This window comes from Drosophila arizonae, chromosome 3, assembly GCF_054131065.1.
Source record: "Drosophila arizonae isolate 15081-1271.41 chromosome 3, UAZ_ARI_1.0, whole genome shotgun sequence".
Lineage (NCBI taxonomy): Eukaryota > Metazoa > Arthropoda > Insecta > Diptera > Drosophilidae > Drosophila > Drosophila arizonae.
In genome coordinates, this window is record NC_142923.1 from 23,314,743 (window position 1) to 23,338,926 (window position 24,184).

The following is a 24,184-nucleotide window of genomic DNA, read 5'->3' on the forward strand; positions in this document are numbered from 1 at the left end:
GGCGGCAGCAACAAACGACAAACAACAAAAGCTTTGGCAATTTCCATCGCTTTTTTTTCGCTCTCTCTCGCTCTCTCTATCTCTCTTTCACCCATTGCAATTTTCTCTGGGTATACAATTTCATCGTAATTGTGGTTAATGTTATGGATATTTTATGTGGGAATTCAAGCGAGACTAAGTAGTCGGCGTCGTAGTCGTCGACGTCGTTGTAGGAGGAGCAAGCAACTGCTAAACGAGTGTAAACTAATGTGTATATATTTTGGCAAAGATTGTAATGTTGATATTTGTAACAAATAGCTCTAGCGCTATTAAATTTTGGCTCAAGCGAGACATGCTAGCTAATTAAAACTCAGCTAAGAATAATGTATAACTATTGAATTGAGTATAATTTTAATAATAAAAGAGAAAACCTCCAGATATGTATATAATATGACGGTATGTATTTTCATTTATTTATTTATTTATTTATTTATGCAGTTCACTCTAAATTCATTCTGCATAAACACCAAATATATCTAGAGGCTAATAGGGATCCCTGTCCCTTAGTCAATTTCAATTCATACTATTTATGAATATTTTTGAATTAACATGTGAACATATACAGGTAAACTAGGCGTTTTAGGGTGCTGGAATCTAGTGCTGACTCTAGCAGGTCTTTAGATTGCTGTAGCTTGCCAGACTGTTTGAGTAAGAGTTTAGAAATATTTCACAAATTTTGAAAGCGACATGCTTAGAAGTATTTTGAAATACCACATTAAGAATATTATTGAGGAGTAAATTATTTCCTAATTGAATTTCTTATATTTTATATTTTTAATTTAATAGTTCAAATATCTATACATTTTAATATAATGAGATTACTTTAAGTATATTCATACTTATGTATAATATTTTCAATATAAATGCATATTTAATCATAATAATAATATTAAAATTCTAAATTGAATATCACGTTAATTTTTTTAAATGCCATATCATATGACTTTATTTTCCACCATTTAATTTATATTTGATGCCATGATATTTAATTTACTTTCTAAGAGCAATTTTTTTAAGCTCACATCAATATAATTGCCTATATTTATATGTATAAGACAGCTTCTTCTCTTTTTCTTTACTTTCATATTCGAATTTTTTCTTAAAAAATTCCCAAAAACTTCCATTTAAACTAAATCTTCGGACTATCTCAATGGCCAGCACTTTGTGCAAGTCACAATTTCAATGGATTCGAGACGCGCAGTCAGAACTGACAATAGCAAGCTAAGTTCAATGCCATCTCCTGCCATCGAATAAATATGCCATAATTTAGCCAAAGCGCAGCGTCAGGGCCAAATATGCGACTGGCCTTGGTCGAGCCCTGCACATGCTACGCTCTCAGTTCCCCCGGGTGCCTTTGCTTGCATACCATTCAATGTCGGGCATAAATTTTCTACCGTGCAAACCTAAAAATGTAATAAACAATTTTTTTTCGACAGGCATTTTTCGTTTTTTGCTGCAGCGCGTCTAAAAATATATATAAAAGAGAACAGAATGAGAAAATGTGCAGGCAGTGGCCACAGAACAATAGAAAAGCATTTTTAGCAATTTTTAACATTTTCTTTAATAAATTTTCCGCGCCAGCCAGCGACACAAAAAACACTTTATCATTGAAATGCTGCAAAGTGACGACGACGACCGAAGAACTGGCAAAACAAATATATATATATATATATCTCTATTTTTCGTATATAATGCACGCAGGGTTCGCCACATGAAAATTAAAAAGCGACAGCTACAAATAGAAGTACTACTTGGTTGCAAATGCACCGAGAATCGTGTGCTCTATGTATTTATATAAATATTTGAAATTATAAGGAAATTAAGAAAATGAAAATTAGTTTTTGAAATAAAAAAAAAAAAATAAATAAATAAATAAAAAAATAAACTAAATTAAATATAAATATTAGACTATTCAATTTTTATAAAAATTAAGGATTTTATTGAAAATTTTTTGGGTAGTAAAAAAGAATTATATAAAACTACTTTAAAATTTTTTTTTTATTTTTATTTTTTTTATTTTATTATATTATTTAAACAGGCTTTCTACTACCTAATTAGCAGCTTAAAAAGTTGAACATAAAAACAAATTTATTTATTATTTTATTGAAAAAAATTTTTTTAATATTAAAATTTTTTCTTTTTTTTAATAATGAAAAAAAAAAATTCTTTATTTAATGTTCTATATTTTATAAAACTTTTTTTTTTTTTTTTTTAATTTATAAAAACGGCTAAATATAAAAATAAATTGCTTTAACTAACTATAAATATATAAATATGATTAAAATAATATAAATAGTGTATTAACCATTTTTTATAGTTATTTTATAGTTATTGAAGAACTAGGCTGATTTTGAATATTGATTTATTTGAGAATAATTACTGAAATCAAAAATCTAATCACTAGATTTTAATTATATAGACACGGCCTTGTTATTTAATTTTCATTTCAACTTGATCTTAAACGACTTTTTCACAGTTGCCAATTTGTTTTACACAAGACTTATACCCCACTGAAAAGTTATGAATAGAGTCTCTCATGGTCAAAGGCAGCAGACAAGGTTGTCGACGACGACGACGACGACGACGTGGTGGACGTCTGTGAGTACAACGGAAAGTGCAAAGTGTTGTAGCCACAAATTTTTGCATTGTGTTTTTTGTTAATTGCATAAAAAAAAAGTCGCACAAGTCGCCTGGGTCGCAAAGGTCGTTTTATAAACTAAAAAGTGAACAGAACAGAAAAAAAAAAAATGGCACGAGAAGAAAAACACAAAAAAGTCGTCACATGCGAATATGGCAAACAATTCCAACGCCATCAGTTTAGACCGTCTGCTGGACAGAGCCAACTCCCCCAGCCAACGCGTCTGTCGTTGGCCAGCTGCACTTAACACAGCTCACTTCTTGGCTAAGGTTAAGGCTTAGAGTGTGGGAGTGTAAGAGGGCTAGACGTTGAAATTAAATGCGCAAAAATTACGCTGCAATTATGCGGCGTCAGAGACGTTTTGTGAAAAATTATGGCTCTGGGAATTTTCGCTTTGCCAGCGAAAGTTTTCCGTTTGCCTGGCTTATATTTTATGGCCATGTAAATGGCAAAGCCGCAGCCTGGGGTATAATAATCGCCCTGTGTGAAGTGTTTGCTTTTTGCGTAGGTTGTCGGGGGCCATTGAAATTGCAGTTGATGATTAGGCGTGAAATATGCGACGACCAGGCCTGCAAGAGCAAAAAAGAAATATGTGTCCGAGGGAGTGTTTTTGCAAGCACTGTGCTGCAGTCTCTCAGCATTTCGGTATGCCTAGCTGATTGGTCAAAGGGCAAATGTTAGAGATTATCAGTTATCTTAAACTATTTGTTGTAAGTTATATGCATGAATTGGAAATTGTATTTTTTGCGGCTTGCCTTTAATTTATTAGTTCGCTAAAACGATGTTGTTTTGACTGTACAGTTTAAAAATATATATGCATTAATTATACAGTAAAAATTCGTATCAAAAAAGTTAGTTAAATCAATTATTTTAATTTTATTTGTATCCAAATTATATTTAATATTTATTTCTTATATTTAGGATTTTTATTTTATATGACTTTAAATCATATATACTTATGAAAGCCATTTAAATTATTAACTCATTTTTTGCTGAATTAATTAAAATAAATAGGATATATTTGATATATAATATAATAATAATATTTAATATTTTTGTAGTGTTGAAATTTAAAAATTTATTTTCAAGCCAAATTTTTACATATTTAAATAAAAACTATTTTTTTTAAATATTATTATTATTATATATTTTTTTTAATATTTAATGAATCAAAAATATTTTAGCTTACACGACTAAATTTTAAATTTTACATTTTAAAATTAAAGTAATCTGTATAAGTCAAGTAAAAGCATATTAAATTAAAATTTAGTAAATAAATACAATTTTTTTTTCTCAAAACTTTCATTTTTTTTTTATTATTTATTATTTATTCATCTTTATTTATATACATTTTATACAAGCTGCAGTCCTTTCTTTTTTTTCCTTGTAAAATTACCAATTGCAGAGCATCCTATTATTGAAATGCCTAAATGTAGAGCATTTGATATCCAAACTGAAAATGTCTTGAGTGCATCGACTGCATTCTTTAAGTTTTCTCCACTTGAGAGCACTCGAACATATATTTTCAAGAATATTGAATCGTAAATATTACTGAATTTTTATTGAAAACACCAAGAGAAAAATAGAACTACGCTGACTATCATAGTCAGCTGAAGTTATTATTGCAGTTACCTGCTACAATACATTCGTATGTATGTATGTCTATCTGTAACTGTTTTTGCGTACCCATCTGCTTGCGCGCGCTGTGCTTACATTTAACAGCGTGGACTGGCATTACGATTCTGGTGCCATGTCGTTTGCTTTTTGCACAACAATTTCAGCTCATAAAAAGCAAAAACCTTTGGCCCTAACAGTCATAAATGTGAACGATTTTGCTGGACGACTGACAGACGAACAGTCAGAGAGTCAGGCGGACTGGCAGCCACTCAGCGAAGAGCTGTCAAAATGGCTAGGGGCTCAGATTTGGAGTTGGGGTCCAGAAGGCATGTCACACGCCCCCACACGCACACACGCACATGGGGCCCAGAAAGATGCCGCCTGGCTGGCAGGCCGGCAAGAAGTGGGTGGAGTCGCGACTAGTTAGAAGAGCCAAGTGCTAGGCGAAATTAAAATAAAAATGCATAAATATGAATGATGAAGACATAAAAAGCATAAAAGCAGAATGCCAGACAGAGACAGAGATGGAGAGAAGGTGAGACAGCAAACGAGAGCTACAGAAATAATTTCAATTTCAAGTTGAATGAGTTTGCCGTGAAGTTATAACTTTAACAGTCGTCATAATATTTTGAAATCAAGACTGCGCTATAAACTAAAATACTAAATGGAAGTCGCAACGTGCAGCGTGCAGCGTGCAACGTGCAACGTGCAACATGCAGCTGTTGCTTGAGTTGGAGCTGGGGACTGCGAACTGGGAATTTGAAGTTGGAGTCGCAGCTGGCGTTGACAGTGCCAAAAGAAGCTTGGTTTGGGGCATTGGCTTGGCCGTTCTGCTTGCCTGTCGCTATACCAGGCCGTTTAATAGCTTTTTGGGGCAAAGCGTCGTACAAGAGACACAAGTAACACGCCCACAAAAGCCCAGCCAAGAGTACTAGTTGCTGTTGCTGTTGCTATTGCCGTTCTTGTTGTTGTTGTTGTTGGAAACGCCTACCTAATCATTTTGGCGTTGACACTTGACACTTGCAAAAGAAATGCGACAACAACGGGAATGTTTTTGTCTTTGTCTTTGTCTTCGTCTTCATCTTCGTCTTGGTTATGGTTGCGAGCCTCCCTCGTTTCGCATACGACATGTTGTACGAGAGCTGTTTTAAAATTTCTTCAGCTTGTTTTTTTTTCCGCTTTTTTTTTTTTTTTTGCCACTTGCCAGATGCGTTTGTAAATCTGTATGTGCGTGTTTGTCTTTGAAGTTTGCGACTAACAAAGAGGCAGCTGAAGTGAGTCTTTGCCCGGGCCTGTGTTGAGTGGGTTGTTCAGCTTTATAGATAGACTTGTAATGGCACGATTTGTTTATTAAATGCGATTTATTGTTGTCATGAAGATTTTTCATTTTATTAATATATATATAGATGTGAGATGAAAGCGCAGACAAGATACTTGAACGTTATAGTGGAAAAGACTTTACTAGAGACGAGATTAGACTAGACAATCATAAAACAGCGTGGAGTAGAATTTGAATAGACGAAAATTTTTTAATTAATTTATTTATTGATTTATTTATTTATTTTTTTTTTTTAAATTAAGTTTATAAAATATATGATATGTAAGAGAGTTTTTATGAGTAAATCTATTATAAATATTTTTATTGTTTATACTATAATCATTATTTATTCATTTTTAATATACAAATATTTTTTTTAATAAATAATTTCTAATTTTAGAAAAACTTTTGAAGCTACTCAATCATTTATTTTTTCTTCCTATCTCTTATCATCTACCTTCAATTAAGTATACTTGTATAGTTTATGGCCTATGCAAAATATTCTTTGTCTTCATTCTTCTATACTTATTATTCTATTAAGTATATTCTTCTATCTTGTATATTCTACACTCTTTTTTCTTGTTTCTTATGTATTCATTTTTTCTCTAATTTTCCATTTTTTATTTTCTATTATCTTTTATTATCTATCTTCTTTATTATCTATCTTCAGTATTCTATATTGTATAATTTAACTTGTTATTATCATTATCAGTTTTCATTTTTCGTTCATCTTCTTTCTTTGTTCTCCTATTTCCTATTTCCCATTCTCTATTTCCTATTTTCAATATTTTTTACTATATAATTAAATTTACAGCATTCACCTCACATCTCACATCTCCCATATTCCATCTCCCATCTTCCGTCTGCATCCTCCTCTCTCCACTTTGTCACAAATTCCCAGCCTCCATCCCCACATCGAGCTGAGCTGTTGACTCAGCCTTTGACAGCATCGCGTTCCCAGGCTCTCGCTCTAATTGATTTGTTGTTTTTTAAATATGGCCAAACTCTATAAATTATGCACTCAAGTCTCTGTCTCAGCTGCGATGCCTTCACTGAGGCGTGGCAATTTGTATGTTGCATGCAAAACGCCCGCCAAATGACGCATGAAAATACAAAATCAATAAAGAAAAGCGCCAACAGCGGTTGGAGGGGCGAAAAAAGAAACTTTTCAGAATTGCCAACTCAGAGTATTTTTGCGGTCGCCTCAATTCACAAGGCCTCCCCATTCAGTGTGTACTATAACATTTATATATATGTATGTACATATATATGTATGTATATAACATCTATATGTATGAAGAGAAAAACACGCTTATTTAAGCAATAATTTCTTAACGCTCTTTTCAGGTTCGCCAGTTTTTGTTGTTGTTCCTTTTGTTTTTGATTAATGGTCCCGCTCATAAAGTGACACATTGAAAATTGGAAAGCAAATCAAGCACAAAAAGCAGCCGAAAAGTCGCAACGCAAACGCATGAAATCAGCACAAAAATAAATAAATAAATAATAAAAGGCAAAGAGCAGCAAGCCAAGGAAATTTTGTTGCTAAAAGTGTAAAAAGTCGTGCCTTGCGCCACGAAAAGGTCGTCAAAGTGAAAAATTCGATAAGCGAAAAATGGACAAACGCCAGCGAAAGCAGCGACTGCGACGCCAGCAGCAGCAGCAGCAGCAGCAACGGCAGCGACTCCAACAATGGCACAGCGCACGAATTGAAACGGAAATCCTTATTGAACTAGAGTGATCCTGAGGGGTTTGGCTTCGAGCAGCAGGAAGCAAATGGGCGAGCTTCATTCGGAGCTGAAAAGCATGCGAACAGCAGTTGCTGCTGCGCTGCTGCTGCTTCTGATGCTGCGTTGGCAAACCGGAAAAGCATGCTGCCGAAAATTTGTGCTGAGTGGCAGCTGAGAGCTGCTGCTGCTGCTACGGCTGCTACTGCTCCTGCTGCTGCTGCTGCTGCTGCTGCTCCTGCTGGTGATGCTGCTGGTGCTGCTTAAAGGAGGCTGATGCTGTCCAGTGGCGGATGCCTAATGGCAACGCGACACAAAACACAGACGCACACACACACACTCACACGTAACGCACAGGAAATGGCTGGAAATGCCTTTTTCCAAGGCAACTTGGCCATGTCGAAACAGCAAATGTCACTCAAGCAGCCCAGCTGCCGCTGTAGCTACCTCTGCCGCTGAGGCGCAAATGGTGTCTCAGTCGATCGGAGAACAATTTTGAAAAATATATATATTAATGGTGCCTTATCTAGGGAAAACTTTTATATACGTAATCCATCTGTATATACATATAGTATGCGTTATATCTTTCATCAGGTAAGTGGCAAAATATTTTTATTTTATTTATTAAACAACAAAAAATGCAAATAATTTATATTTTTAAAATTTATTTCACTATCAATATTATTTAAGAGTCGAATTCTTGTTGGCATATCATAACGAGGATTTTATGTCTATTCCTCTTATACACATTTGCTTCCATTTGGCGGACTTTACTATTAGAATATATATGAATATACGCCAGATAAAAATTGGCCTAAAATTAAGCATGAGATAGTCTGAGCTTATCATGATAAAAATCATAGAAATTAATTCAGCTTATGCATAAACATAAAACTGTATTCAGCTCTGTATATATATCATATTTATCATATTCAAACAATTTAAATTCCGTCTGCTTTATTGGATTATGGAGTTATAGAGTTACTTTTTAGCTTGTGTGTCTGAAATGTGTCTCAATTTGCAGCTATGGCAATGGCAATTCGTAGCCCAAGTGCGAGTTAATCTATTTGATTGTTGTGTGCTATAAGTCCTTAGTCCTTATACTTATAGCTGGTCTAGTCACACAGTGACCGCCTGCACTTTTCAGCAGATTAACACGTACTGTCCACATGAACTTTAATTAAGAGCCAGACAGCAGGCACAGCTTTGAGCCTACCACAAAAACACTTGTTAGCCAAGTTGCTGCTGCTGCTGCTGCTGGCAAAACAAATGTCTGGGCGCAATTGAGCTGAGGCTCTCGTGAACACCCACTTGTGTCGAGTCGTTGGCCAATCTGTCTTAACTGCCAATTTACGTAAAAATGCTGGCACACACACACACACATACACAAGGGCACACTCATGCAAAATAGGCCATGCCCGAAACGTGGCACTAGATTGGGCAGGTGCTGGATGTGCTGATTTTTCATTTAATATCACAAAAAGGGCAGCTGCTGCTGTGTGTGTCGGTGTATGTGTGTGTGTGTGTGTGGATTGGCACCTCGTGGGGCAGTTGGACACATGGCGCCCGTAGTTTTAAGCATAACGAATTGGATTGTCATGCCAATCGATAAATATTTGCACATGGCCAGCTACAACGAGGCGCCTCTTAATGTGGGCTAAGTGGCTGGCCAGCTATAAAGCAACTGCAGCTCAACAAAGCTACAACTCTGCCACATGGCGTGGCAAGCGCATTAGCCCACACAGAAAGAGACATAGAGGGAGAGAGAGAGAGATAGAGACAGAGTGAGTGAGTGAGTGAGTGAGTGAGGGCGAGATCAGGCTAGCAAGCCTTTGGTCAATATTAAATGACAGCACTCGGAGCGTGCCTTGTGCGGGCCACCCGAAAAGGATGTGCTCACACAATCCATGTAGCGTTTGCCAAATAGAATTTAAATCTGTTAAATCCTCGTACATGACAGTTTTCTGTGTTGAATTTGTCTTTGCTACAATTGTTGCTAGCTGTATGTATATATTTATTTCTACTGCTAGCAATCTGGCCTATTGAGGGAACAACAGAGAAAGAGAGAGAGTGAGAGAGAGAGAGAGATAGAGTTGGATATATATATATGTAGCTCCTACCAGCTTCTTCAACTTTGTGAGGATTTCATCTCTTAAGCTTTCACTCTGTGTATTTGCGTGTGTGTGTGTGTGTGTGTGTGCTTGTGGTGGGTCTGTACTGCGGTCTCGAAGTGATTTTGATTGAGTGCGATTTGTACTTTGTGTTGCCTACGTGTTTTGGTTTTTTAAATAATATTTACCTCACATGGCTGTACTTTTTGTGTATCTAGGATTTATTGTTGCCTCCAGGTCTCTGATTGTACAGGATGATGTCGGCTTTCACTTTTATTGCTTGGAATATACATATATACATACAATATATATGTATATACAGCAACGGATATTGTTTGATATTATTTGCTGTTTGCCATTTGCTTTTTAGTGGGCCTGGCGAAATATTTTCTTAGCTTTTTTTTTTATACCCTGAACCCATTTTCAATGGGAAATCAGGGTATAATGGTTTTGTTGAAATGTATGTAACAGGGAGAAGGAGGCGTGGCAGACCCCACAAAGTATATATATTCTTGATCAGGGTGACGAGCTGAGTTGATTTGGCCCTGTCCGTCTGTCTGTCCGTCTGTCCGTCTGTCCGTCTGTCCGTATGTATGAACGCGTCGATTTCAGAAGATATAAGAGCTAGAGACTTCAAATTACAGTAATTACAGCGCGCATATCAAGTTTATCATTAAAATTCGATAACTCACCCCGATCTTTTTTTATCGATAAAAAACCTTATCGAAAACCAGTTATAAAATTATATCTTCTGCACCTTTATTGCTAGAGTCTCCAAATTTTTAATGTATGCTTATATGCAATTTATACAATTTCGGTTTTTGTTAAAATTTACCCCCCACCCTTAAATTCACCCCCTCACCCTCACTTTTGTAAAAAGCGTATTTCAAATACTAGAGACTTGTGCTTTGGCAATTACATGCATATCCATGTTATAATCATAATCTGAAAGTTTCATGAAGATCGTACGTCCATACAAAAAGTTATTAAACAATTAAGTTCTTATAGTAAGCGCACACTTCAGCCCATGCGTTTATGCGTGGGTGCTTGTGTGTGTATGTGTTTGTGTATGTGTGTGTATGTGTTTGTGTATGTGTGTGTATGTGTATGTGTGTGTATGCGCTTGTGTATGTATGCGTGTGTGTGTGTGTATGTGTGTCTGTATGCGTGTGTGTGTATGTATGCCTGTGTGTGTGTGTGTGCGTGTTTCTTGTGTAAGCTGAAAGGCGCGAAAAATTATTAAAATATCTATTGCTCCAAGGGTTCAGGGGATCTCGTAGTCGAGCAGTCTCGACTAGAGCTTTCTTACTTGTTTTTTTTATACCCTGAACCCATTGAAAATGGGAAATCAGGGTATAATGGTTTTGTTGAAATGTATGTAACAGGCAGAAGGAGGCGTGGCAGACCCCACAAAGTATATATATTCTTGATCAGGGCGACGAGCTGAGTCGATTTGGCCCTGTCCGTCTGTCTGTCTGTCCGTCTGTCCGTCTGTCCGTCTGTCCGTCCGTCCGTCTGTCCGTCTGTCCGTCTGTCCGTCTGTCCGTATGTTTGAACGCGTCGATTTCCGAAGATATAAGAGCTAGAGACTTGAATTTTTTTTTAAAATGACCGTATATACAGCGCGGACGTCGAGTTTGCTTTTAAAATTAGATAAATCATCCAGTTATGTTTTTATCGAGTAAAAACATTCAAGTTCAAATCAGATGCCTCTATAGCTAATTGTGAATGATTTTTCTTTTTTTAAAATTTCTCAAATATTCAATATAATATGTAGATCATATGCTGAAAGTTTCATTAAATTCCGTTCAGTCAAAAATTAATAAAAAATAATCAAATATTTGGCCAATTAACAAACGCACCTGCAGCAGCTACAACAAAAACATTCGTTGAATCACATCAGCTGTTAGTTTCGTTTAGTTTTGGTAGATGGCGCAGCAGCAGTGAATCTATTTGAGTTTTGCCAGCGCCACCAGCAGGAGTGGGGTGGCCTAGTGTGTTAGCTGCATGACGCTCGATCAAGAAGTCGCGGTTCGAATCCCGATCGGTGCAACACTGATGTTGATTTCTTTTAATTGTTTCAAAATATTTTTATATTTTCATAAATGCGTTTTCTATTTAATTTATATTTTTAAATACACCGAAATTGAAATTTTAACTATACTTTATGTGCGTTTTTAATAGTTTGGTTATTCTAGCAGATTCTTAGAACCACCAGCTAGTTTCGTTTAGTTTTGGTAGATGGCGCAGCAGCAGTGAATCTATTAGAGTTTTGCCAGTACCTCTAGCAGGAGTGAGGTGGCCTAGTGTGTTAGCTGCATGTCGCTCGATCGAGGAGTCGAGGTTCGAATCCCGGTCGATGCAACTGATGTTAATTTTTTTTAATTGTTTAAAATATTTTTATATTTTATTAAATGAGTTTGGTATTTTATTTATATTTTTAAATATATCGAAATTGAAATTTCAGCCATACTAAATGAGCATTTTTATTTGTTGGGTTCAGGGTAGTATCTAGTCGAGCACTCTCGACTAGAATTTTCTTACTTGTTTAACATTGCCAAGCTAGTATTTACTCAGTCGTAATACAGGAAATGGATTTATTATAGGCATAACGTGCAAGAAAATTGATATGGAACTAATGATTGGGGATTTTTAAAAGTTTGTTTTTTAAAGGAATCTTAGAAAAGGTGATATGCAAGATTTCTTATAGCTGTGCTGAGGAGAAGAGATTCGAGATTTAATATACCTGAAACTATTTCAGAAGCCTCTAAAATTTACAATCATGGCTGTTCTATATGGAGACACAGATTGTAGATTCAATAGGCTCTAATTTAAAGCCAATTACTAAGACAGTTAGTCTGATGAAGAAACTGTTTTGCATTACTTAATTAACTATATTGTTCAAGCCCTTCCAATACTCTGAATTTTTATACAAAGACAAACAGTTGAGATCTTTAAACTAGGAAAGCTAATATAGATTATGTTTTTGTATATCCTATACTAGATGTCAGATTTTGGTAAAGAATTTCTTCAATCCACTCAAGCATTAACTGTTTTAGCATTTCCCTATCTCTACCTACAGCGATGTTCCTCTAGGATTTATCACAGCATCTGAAGTGTTTATGTCTATGGCAAACAAAATTGACTGTCATCAAAATTTTCTCTAGCAATTTCTTAACTCTAACCTAAATCTCAACAAACAAAATGAAATGAAGCCACACTTTTACCACAGTTTCAAAATGTTTAATTTCACTTCATTGGCTGCTTTCGCATTGATATCATCTTTCATGGGTTGGCAACAGCCTCCACTTTGTTGCCTTTTAATTAGCTCACGTGTGTGTGCCAATCTGAGGCACCTTCGACAAATATCTCAAGTTCAATGTACACACTGCGGCGTCATCGGGGCCAATGGACTCTCTGGGAGATCTGCAAATTATCGGAACGGCCTACAATATCCGATCTGCTCGTAAACTAAACAAGTTGGGCGGCGCGGCGAAACGATGTGTCCGAAAATGTAGTCTATTTTGGAGTATCAACTTAATGCTGAATCGATCATGAAAGCGGGGAAAAGGCAAAATGCAAAACATAAACTCGGTCAGAGAACTGCGCCAAATGAATAAAACACATGAATTGTGAGAATACAGTCCAATTCTGAAACATTTTACGATTGCAATAAACAGACTGCCAAGCAGGCAGCCGACAGCAGGCATTGCTTTGAAATTGATTTACGAGGCGATAATATTAACAAGCTAGCCGAGAGCCGAGATAGAAATAGATCGTATATCGAATTAGCACTTGATGCCAAAGCAAAATTATCGCGAATTGACCCTAAAACTGAGTTAAAGGGAAAAGCAACACTGAACTCAGAAAGTGCTGCCACTGGGCCTTCTATTACTAACTACTTACAGCTGCTATATAAGTCGCCGTTGATCGTTGCTTAGAGCACAGTCATCAGCATTCACTGAAGATACCAAGATGGTTAAACATTTTATTCCAAGTTTGTTACTCCTAACGATTTGTGGGGCCTTTGTCGTAACTGCACAAATAAGGAATGGCGAGCTGAATGGCTTTCGAGCGGGTAAGTGAAGGAACCATATGAGCTGGTATTGAAATTTCTGAACTTCATTTCTTCTTCTTTAATTCTTAAAGATTGAGTGGAGTTTGTATACGAATTTTGGAAATTGAAAATCAACTCAAAGGATTCAGAGTTCTGACAGAAAAAAGAATGAAAATCCTTTCAGAACTGTTCAATTTCCTTTAAAATATATTATTTTAGATTCATGCTTAACATCAAGAATAGAAGCAAGAAGAAAGCATTGTGTTTAAGTTACAAACTATTGTTTTAGTTACAAATTATAATTGTTTTATGTATTCCTGTTCGCGATCACGTTTCTCCAATCTGTATCCACACAGCTCTAACTGCGTATCAGCCACGCCTACTTTTTTGGAATAGGCGTCCAGATAACCCTCAACAACCGATTGTCATTGTGCAACCGAATCAAGACTCGAACAGAGATCGTCGTCCGCCCTGGGCAGACTACCCATATTTCCCACCATATCGTTTTCCTCCTAATCAGATTCCTGGACTTTCTGATTTGTATGGCGGAACCGGTGGCTCTATTATAATCGTCAACCCGAATAATGCACAGAACTTTTCATTTCCTCCTGCTGCTGCCGGTGATGCTGCGGGTGCTGCTGCTGGCGGTGCTGCTGGTGGTGGTGGTGGTGGCCGAAGTGGATCTTTCCGTCGTGAATCGATTCCTCTTATCGACATACTACAAGGATTAAGTGCGCAGGAGAATGACTCGGAAGCGAACGAATCGGATGGAGCAGCACCTCTAGCAGCAGCCACAACGGCTGCCCAAGAACCACTAGGTGAATATGGCGCTGGTGAGGAGCAACACGATAAGGAACCTAACGAAGATGAGTTCGCACTGTTGGAGCGTCAAGCAGCGCGTGGGTTGAGCCCCAAGCAGTTGTTCTCGTACCTGCTGCAGGACAAGAAACGCCGCCGATTCCAGGAAGCCGTTGCCGGCATCTACCTCAGGAACTACAATCAGAATCGAAAGTGAGCCCACAGCGGGCCGCATGCATTTTGTATACCACACACAGTTGAGAATCGAAGGAAAATAAATTGAAATTATCCATGGCAAAAGCCAAGCCAACAGAACTCTCCTCTCTATTTGTCTTCATTATGCCGTTTGCCATGGTGCACACTTTATCATGGTTCCCTGGAGAAATCTAAGCTGAGCTGTTTCTCCTTGTCTCAGCAATTTGGTGTTTGCTACATTTCCACGTATTCTATTTGATATATAAATAAAAATATATATTAGATATATTCTATTCTATTTATATTTCGAACCCATTGAAAGTGGAAATTAAGGCAAATGGAGGCTTGACAGGCCTTATAAAGTATATATATTCCTGATCAGTGCCGTTGCTCGGAGTCGATTTAGCCCTATACGTCTGTCTGTCCGTCCGTCTGTTCAAGTCGATCTCAGAAGATCTAAGAGATATGACTCTTTTGAATTTTGTATACCCTTAACCCATTGAAAATGGGAAATGGAAAGGGTATAATGCTTTTGTGAAAAGTATATAACAGGCAGAAGGAATCATCGTAGACCGCATAATGTATATATATTCTTGATCAGGGCGACGAGCTATGTCGATATAGTCCTGTCCGTCTGTTCGTCCGTACGAGCAAGCCGATCTCAGAAGAGCTAGAGAGTTGAAATTTGGCATACATACTCGTGTATACCATACGCAGTACAAGTTTATCTTATTGTTTCGATAACTCATCCTATAAGTTTTTTATCGAGAATAATCGAAGAATCGACTTTTTTTCAGCCTTATTTGAACACTTTCAGACCTGGAGACTTCCTTGAGTTCAGGGTATCTCCTTTGGCAAATGCATTAATTTCAATGTTATTATTACGACTAGAATTGCGACTAAAACTCTCTTACCTGTTTTATTTTCTTCAATAGGCCCTAGTTTAATTCGATGGGCTCTATTTAGAAGCCAACTGAATTTAGAATATAGCTGATTGATAGCCTTAGATAGTTTATGTTTTTGCGTCTTGTGAACTAGCTTGATGTGAGGAACTTATGAAATAATTCTTAATAAGGCTCTAAAATATTAGCTAATAAACTAGCATAGCATTTCACCATCTCTACCTACGTCTACGTTCAGCTAAGATTTGTCAAATTGCTTAAGCTGTTCTTATCTATAAACAAAAAATTGAATGCCATTAAAAATTTCTCTAGCACTTTTCCAGCTCTATCTTAAATGAATGAAATCAAATCTTTACCACTGATTCAAAACGCTTGATTTTTTTCATTTCATTGGCTGCTTTCATTTGATGAAACATTCTTGCCTTTTTTAATTAGCTCATGCGTCTGTGATAATCTGAGGCACCTTCGACAATTTTCTCAAGTTTAACACAGTGCGGCGTCATCGGGGCTAATGGACTCTGTGGGAGATATTCATATTAACGGAACGGCCTACAATTTTAGGGCTCACAAATATCCGATCTTCTCGCAAACTAAAACGATGTGTCCGAAAATGTAGTCTATTTTCGAGTATCAACTTAATGCAAAATCGATCATGAAAACGGGGAACAGGCAAAATGCAAAACATAAACATAAACTCGCCAAATGATTTGTGAGAAGACAGTTCAGTTCCGAAACATTTTATGGTTGCAATAAACAGACTGTCAAGCAGGGATTGCTTTGAAATTGATTTACGAGGCGATAATATTAACAAGCTCTCGGCTAAATAGATCGCCTATTAAATTAGAAGTTGATACCAAAGCGAAATTATGGCGAATTGACCCTTAAACTAAGCTGAGAAAAAAACGAAAAACAAAAAAAAAAAAAAAAAAAGTAAGAAATCTAGAGACTGCTCGACTTCGATATGCCCTGCACCTTTCGAGCAACGGGTATTTCAGTAATTCTTCCATTTCTGCTTGAACAAAAAAACATTACATGCACAAGCACATACACACATATATACACAAGCATTGGCTGCAGTGTGGCTGATACAAAAAAAAAAAAATAATTTAAATGCGGGCACTTTTCGAAGCACATGTCTCTTGTATTTGAAATTCGCCTTTCACAAATCTAAGAGTGAGGTGCGGACATAAATTAAATATATATCAAAAATCAAAATTCTATAAATTACATATGTATATACATTAAAGATTTGCCGACTCTATCTTTAAAGATGTGGGAGATAAAATTTTATAACTGATTTTCAATAAGATCTTTAATCGATAATAAAAACGGGAGAAGTTATCGATTTTTGGAAATTTACTCCATTTGTGCATGATAAATACAAACTTAAGAAAAAAGAAGCAAATCTCTAGTTCCTATATCTTCTGAGATCGACGTGTTCATGCATACGGCCAGACGGTCAGACAGACACGGATTAAATGGTTTAGCTCTTCGCCCTGATCAAGAAGATATTTACGTTGAGGGGTCTGCTACGCCTTTCACTGCATATATTTAACAAAACCATTAAACCCTGAATTCCCACTTTCAATGGGCTCAGGGTATAAAAAATATAGCTTAGAAAGTGTCACTAGCTAGTTACAGCTGCTATATAAGGCGCTGTTGATCGTTGCTTAGAGCACAGTCATCAGCATTCACTGAAGATACCAAGATGGTTAAACATTTTATTCCAAGTTTGTTACTCCTAACGATTTGTGGGGCCTTTGTCGTAACTGCACAAATAAGCAATGGCGAGTTGAATGGCTTTCAAGCGGGTAAGTGAAGGAAGCTTAAGAGCTGGAATTGACATCCTCAAGATTTGAGTGCAGTATATTTATAGAATTTTTGAAAAATTAAAATTAATTCAATGAGGTCAGAAATCGTTGATACTTGTGATAGAAATGAAAGGAGAGGGTCCTTGCGAGCGTAAGAATAGAAACTCAAAGAAGTCAATTGAGTCAGAGCTGAGAGTTCTGATATACAGAACAACGAGACTCCTTTGCGAAGTTTTGAATTTATTCTTAGACATATGATTTAAGATTCATAGTTTGCTTAACATCGAGATCTGTTTTGTTTAGACTAATGTTTTAGTTACAAACTATCGATATTATAATTGTTTTATGTATTCCTGTTCACAATCACGTTTCTTCAATCTGTATCCCCGCAGCTCTAGCTGCGAGTCAGCCACGCCTATTTTTTTGGAATGGCAGTCCAAATAGCCCGCAGCGACCGATCATTGTTGTGCAGCCGAATCAAGACTCGAACAGAGATCGTCTTCCGCCCTGGGCCGCCTACCCATATTTCCCACCATATCGTTTTCCTCCTAATCAGATTCCTGGACTTTCCAACTTGTATGGTGGAAACCGTGGCTCCATTATAATTGTTGACGCGAACAATGCGCAGAACTTTGCGTTTCCTCCTGGTGCCGGTGCTGCTGGTGGTGCCGCTGGTGGTGCTGCTGGTGGTGCTGCTGGTGGTGGTGGTGGTGGCCGAAGTGGATCTTTCCGTCGTGAATCGATTCCTCTTATCGACATACTACAAGGATTAAGTGCGCAGGAGAATGACTGGGAAGCGAACGAATCGGATGGAGCAGCACCTCTAGCAGCAGCCACAACGGCTGCCCAAGAACCACTGGGTAAATATGGCGTTGGTGAGGAGCAACACGATAAGGAACCTAACGAGGATGAGTTCGCACTGTTGGAGCGTCAGGCAGCGCGTGGCAAGAAACGCCGCCGCTTCCAGGAGGCCGTCGCCAGCATCTACCTCAGGAACTACAATCAGAATCGAAAGTGAGCCCACAGCGGGCCGCCGCATGCATTTTGTATACCACACAGTTGAGAATCGAAGGAAAATAAATTGAAATTATCCATGGCAAAAGCCAAGCCAACAGAACTCTCCTCTCTATTTGTCTTCATTATGCCGTTTGCCATGGTGCACACTTTATCATGGTTCCCTGGAGAAATCTAAGCTGAGTTTCTCCTTGTCTCAGCAGTTTGGCTTCCTTTGCTCCGTTCCACGGATACATATATGTTATTTTTCTCTTTTTTTTTATATATATATATATATATATATATATATATATTTTTGTTGTGCCAACATTTGGAGAGTTGGCAGTTCTAGTTTTGAAGCAGTCGCAGCACTAAAATAATCTGCAACTGCAGTTGAAATATTTATTTGCAATTCCCCAAACTAACGTATGCCTCTGCTGCTCTCTCTTTAGTTCTTTCGCTCTCTCACTCTCCCAATCTCTCTTTTTTTCTCTCACTATTCTGGCATGAAATGTAACCACACCGGCAGCAGGTAGCTAAGGAACGGTCCAGCAGAACTTTTGGGTTCATTTGGGTTTTAGCGTAACAAAAAGTTGTGCGTTTCGAGTTGCATTTATTGTTTCTGGCGCCAAACTTTCAGAGCTTAGAAAAAGAGGAGAGTTTGTTTTATGAATTGTTGCGAATATTTTAAATAAAATATCAGTTAGTCTTATTCAAATGCTGTGCGCCAAGCTTTATGTCTATCAGCTGTGTTTGGCTTGAGCTAATTTAAATGCCAAATTATATATTAAAAAATAATAATAGTAATAATAAAATTCAATGGAAGAGGCATCCATTATGGATTGGAAATAATATAATAGTAATATATAGTAATGTCAATTAGTTTAATTAATTGGTTAATAAAGAGAGTTTATGAAACTAATTCGAAATGCTTTGCTTACTTTCATAAAACAATAATTAAAGAAATAAATAAATAAATAATAAATAAAGAAACAAACAAACAATTAAACAGTTAAATAAATAAATAAATAATAATAATAATTAAAAAAATAAATAAATAATAAATAAATAAACAAAAAAAAAACAGTTAAACAATTAAATAAATAAATAATTGCATATTATCAAATCATTTTTCTGAAATTTTAAAGCTTTTTGTAACTTCTATTTAACTTGAACTTGGTAGAGTGGGCCTTAAAATTAGCTTAAATATTATAAAGCAATTTTTTTTTTTTTTTATTTACTTTTATTTTATTTTATTTTATTTTTTTTTTTTAAATCGAAACTATTAATTTTAAATAGAGCTTGTGTTAATAATAATCATCCTATATTTCGTAATTTGCAACTTGCATCGCCTTTAGCTATTTCGGTTAAATATAAAATTTTATTAGGCATTATACGACGTTTTTTTCTTTTCTTTTCATGCACTCATCTGTCTGTCTGCTATGCCACAAAACTTTGCAGACTTTGTTAAAAAGCGTTAAAGCTGAGGCATATTTTGTAGCCTGGCCCAAAGTTTTGCTCAGACAATCACGAGTTGTGGCAGTCGTTGTTGGGCTCGTAACTGCCAACAGTAGCTTCCCAACTATGCATGGCTCAAATTCCTATAGCTCAGTTGTTGGCCATTTCATTGTGGCTCCGCTTCGCAACGCATCGAGCAAGCAGCCAGAGCACGCTTACAAAAACAAAATGGCGAGAGACGGAGACAAAGTTAGTGAGTGAGTGAGAGAGAGAAAAATAGGAAAAATATTGGCAGCCCACCTGGCTACAAACCCATATACCTAGCAAGTCTAGCAGTCTACAAAACTCCTTTGGCAGAGTTTCTCCTTTTTTTCCCCAGATATATACACATATATTTTTTTTTTTTACAAGCAGCCTGAGCTGTGCACGGATACGGCCAAGGACAGGAGCACGGTCGGCGCTCGGTGCTGGCTGCTGGTTACTGTCGTTTTGTTGCATGTCCTGCGGCGGCCGAACTTGTTTGAAATTTGACGTGTGTAGTTTGCTGTCCTGGCGGGTGCTAGCTGGATGGCTGCCTGGCTGCCTAGCTGCCTGGCTGTAGTTGGAAGCCTGGCAGCAGGCAGTGCACTTAGTTTTGCAAATTTATATGCCAGCTGCAACGGCAGCACGAAAAATGTTCGTTTCAATTTCGCTTTTTTGCTCGGCTTCGCTTAACAAATTGATGAATGTCTTGTCGCTGTGCTTGGTTTGCCATGGCTCGACTCGGCTCGGATCGGTTTGGCTTGGCTTGGCTTGGCTAGGCATAAGGCTAAGGCTCAGCAGTAGCTGCGCTGCTGTTTCGGTTGGCTTTTAAGGGCATTGCTGGGCCTGGCTGGGTCCTTGCTGACTGGCCAACTTTAGTAAGATGAATGTTTGGCCAGGCAAATGACAGGCAGCGAGTGCCTTCCATCTTGATTTTTGAGTGCATAATGACAGGAGAAGCCCTGGCCAGCCATGTAATTGGTTAGCACCGAGGCCGAGCAACGTCTACGGCTCTTAAAGTGCTCTAGCAAGTGCTGTCAGTGCCAGGCAAAAGAGCAGCCAAAAATTAGATGAAGAAAAAACACAAAAAAAAATAGAGGAAAGAACCCACACACACACATACACATAGTGCAGCATCAAAGGCAACCGGATAAGCGCTGCTGGTGGAGGCGTCATCATCATCTCAGCCGTGGTCGTGGTCGTGGTCGTGGTTTGTCTCGGTTTGCAATTTCACAAATGGATTTGTTGTAATTTCTTTTGCCACAGCACCTGATGCTCACACAGCGACAGATAGATAGACAGACACAGAGACACACAGACAGATAGACAGACAAACAGACAGACATTTCAGACGTACCAAACAGAAATACACAAAACACAAACAATGTGGAAATAGGAAATAAAAAAAAAAGAGGCGAACAGAGCGAACGCGTTAGAAACTTTTACACTTTACACATTTTCGCATATGAAAATATTTTTTGCAAGTTTTTATCACTATGCCAAAGAACCGTCTCGAAAAGGGAGGCGGGGACGCAGACACACACACACAGACATTTATGGGATTTGTGTTTGCCAGACATGTTTGCATTTTGTATATGCGATATGTTTGAAAATCCCATTTCTCCCATTGGGTCGGCATTGCTGTTTCGGATTTGAGTAGGGGGCCTCTGCATAACAGTGGGAATTGTGCTGTGGCTTCACTACTTTATTTCTCTTGCTGTATCGCTGAGATGCTGCGAAGTTTTCAACTTTAACGAAGCACGAGGGATTGGGATTCAACATGTGTGTTGCTTGACAAAAGAAAGTAATGATAATAATTATAATTATAATAATAATGATAATGATGAGCAATGCAAATTATCATTCTGTTAATAAAGACGTAATAATTGAAGATTATCTATAATAAATAGATATATTAATAATAAATATGAATAAATAAAGCAACCATGTAGACATGCCGTTTGACTCGGATGATGTACTTAATTTCGATTCCTATCAGGTCAAAATTTATTTGCGATATACTTCTGACTCTAATCATTTACAAAGGCTAAATTAAATTCTTTATAATATTTATTATTAATCTAATTATGCAAATAGCCATGACCATGGTGTTAACGTACAAATTTAAGACACAAGATAATAAGCAGAAGTGAGATTGAAAACTTGCATAGACAAAACTGAGAGAAGTTAAATGTGGGAAGTAGACTTTTGCCTACGTTTCCTATTGAGTAATGTTGAGCAACTAGTCTAATAGAAATATATTAGCCAGTTAACATAAAATAATAATATAATTTTAAATTAATTATGGTCAAACTGCAGACTGAAATGAAATGGAGTAAAAAGACATTGAAGAAGCAATAAAAATAAGATTTAATAGATAGGATACAGAAATTTAGATATCGCATACATTTATATTTTAGAAATCAAAGAAGTAAAGAACTTTAGGATTAAAGTAAAGTCTTTACTTTAAAGAAAAGAATTTTAGAAATACTTCATGGAGACTTCAAACAATAATCAAATTGTTTTTTTTTAATCGGTATATATTTGAATATATGAAGATGCCACTGGAAAATTTTCTATTTCCTATTTTTTAATTATTTATTTATTTTTTTTTTATCATTATATATTTTAATATATGAAGATGCCAAATGGTAAGGTTTCTATTTCCTCTTTTTTTAACTTTTTATATTTTATATGAAGATGCCAACTGTTAAGGTTATTTATACCACTTTCGTCATAAAGAAAAAGATTTACTGTCACTTGGCTGATTGTAAGAGAAATTCCTTTTAGCCATATGTATTATGTATTTGCAGCTAAAGCTTTTTTCGCCTTGCCAATCGTTACGGTACTATCTTTTTAATAGTCTAAGCCATCTTGATGGTGTCTACACTGTCTAGCTGATGAAATATTAACAATTTGCGTGCCCGTTAAATTTCGCACATTTTCGATGGCTGCGTGCTTGTCAGGAGGAACAACGGCAAATGTTGAATAAATATTTATTATTAATATGAGGACACAAAAGACACAAAAAAAAAAAAAGAAAAAAAAAAAAAAAAAAAAAAACAGCTAAAAGCAACAACTTTGCAGCCTTAATGACCACAACTGACCATGGCGAACATTTTGAAGTTGTTGTTATTGCTGTTGTTGTTGTTGTCTGTTTTACAAATGACTTTCGTTCACGTTAGCGTCGCCGTCGACAACGTCGCCAACTTAAGTCATAATTTTCCATCATAATTTTCTATTTTTCTATTTATTATGTCCAAGTTGTTGTTGCTGTTGCTCAACGTCCTTATTGTAGTTTAGCTTGATTAGTTTCTAACTGTCTCTCTCTCTCTCTCTCTCCCTTTTCCTCTCTGTCCCCTTTTCTCGTTCTTTGTCCCTCTATTGCTGGCCATATTATATTGTATTTAGCTGGCCAAGTTTATGCCACTATAAGCAAATTGAGGTTATGTTGACTCTGTTTAGTGCTTTTGCTTTATTGCTGTTCTATATCGCTCTAGCTGTGATTTTCTGATTTTGCTTCGCTCCACTATTTGCCTGATTGATGCGCCCGATAGATTGTTGATTGAGCGCTGAATGCCATAGTTTGAGATATGAAATGTATTTATAAATCTTTCATATTTATGGACGTTTACTTTGCTATTTATAACAGCTGGGATTGTTCAAGGGAATCATATAGAACTTTGATTGTGATGACATATTAGTTATTTAAGCGTGGTAGAAAAGTTATGTCTTATATGAAATAGACGCAATATTTTATACATAAAAATATCAAATTTAATTGTCCTTTAAGTCGGTATCAAAATAAAATTTGGCAATAATTTATTTATTTTTTTTTTTTAACTAACAAATTAAAATTTACAAAAAAATTTAAATTATATACATTTTATTTAGGTGTGTACTAATTATTCATTTATAATTTAATTAATTAATAAATTATTGATATTTTTAATTTGTGTATTAAACAATGATAGATAAATATTAAATAAATAATTTAATAATAAACAAATAATCAAAAATATAAAGAAATATATATATATTGAATAAATATGTTTAAGCAATAATATATGTATATCTAGCGCAGCAAATTCACATCACTTATTCTGTACTATCATAGACTTTTATGCATAGACCAACTCTTTCATTTCGCAATGCGATTATCATAAATAAGAACAACAAAAAAAGCTTTAAAAATAAAAAAAATAAATAAATAAAAACACAAGAAAAACTATAATCGAATGCGCGCCCACACAATGGCAATAAAATTATATAGAAATCACCGAGGGCGAACAATAAATTCCAAAATGAAATGAAATGTGCCGCCAACTGGCAACAACATTATGTCAAGTGTGCATGCAGGCGACACCTGCAACAGAAAACGGGCGGCAAAAAATATTGGGAGGAATACAAAAAAGAAAAAAATTGAATAAAATAAAATATATATACATATATGTATATAAACAGTATATATGTGAAATCAGCGCTCAACGGCGGAAGCAATG

The 24,184-nt window shown here is 36.3% G+C and overlaps 3 protein-coding genes across 5 annotated transcripts in view; 2 read left to right on the forward strand and 1 right to left on the reverse strand.

The window, feature by feature from the left end:
* LOC149269917 (uncharacterized) overlaps window positions 1-14,617 on the forward strand; it is a 155,283-nt gene extending 140,666 nt beyond the window's left edge. The window contains exons 5-7 of one of the 2 annotated variants that reach the window (XM_089465371.1): window positions 6,960-7,930; window positions 12,530-13,525; window positions 13,861-14,617. In XM_089465371.1, coding sequence (XP_089321497.1) covers window positions 13,423-13,525; window positions 13,861-14,519 — 762 coding nt within the window. In that variant the 5' untranslated portion in view covers window positions 6,960-7,930; window positions 12,530-13,422 and the 3' untranslated portion in view covers window positions 14,520-14,617. Of the gene's footprint in view, window positions 1-6,959; window positions 7,931-12,457; window positions 13,526-13,860 lie in introns of those variants that run through there. The other variant, XM_089465372.1, reaches the window with a different exon arrangement.
* The window catches only part of Ddr (discoidin domain-containing receptor 2), a 177,832-nt gene that overhangs the window by 137,198 nt on the left and 16,450 nt on the right, over window positions 1-24,184 (reverse strand). The gene's annotated exons all lie outside the window — the stretch shown is intronic.
* On the forward strand, window positions 16,588-18,327 carry LOC149269918 (uncharacterized). Its single transcript, XM_089465373.1, has 2 exons — window positions 16,588-17,210; window positions 17,603-18,327. Exons 1-2 carry the CDS (start codon window positions 17,108-17,110, stop codon window positions 18,226-18,228), a joined length of 729 nt encoding a protein of 242 aa, XP_089321499.1. The 5' UTR covers window positions 16,588-17,107; the 3' UTR covers window positions 18,229-18,327.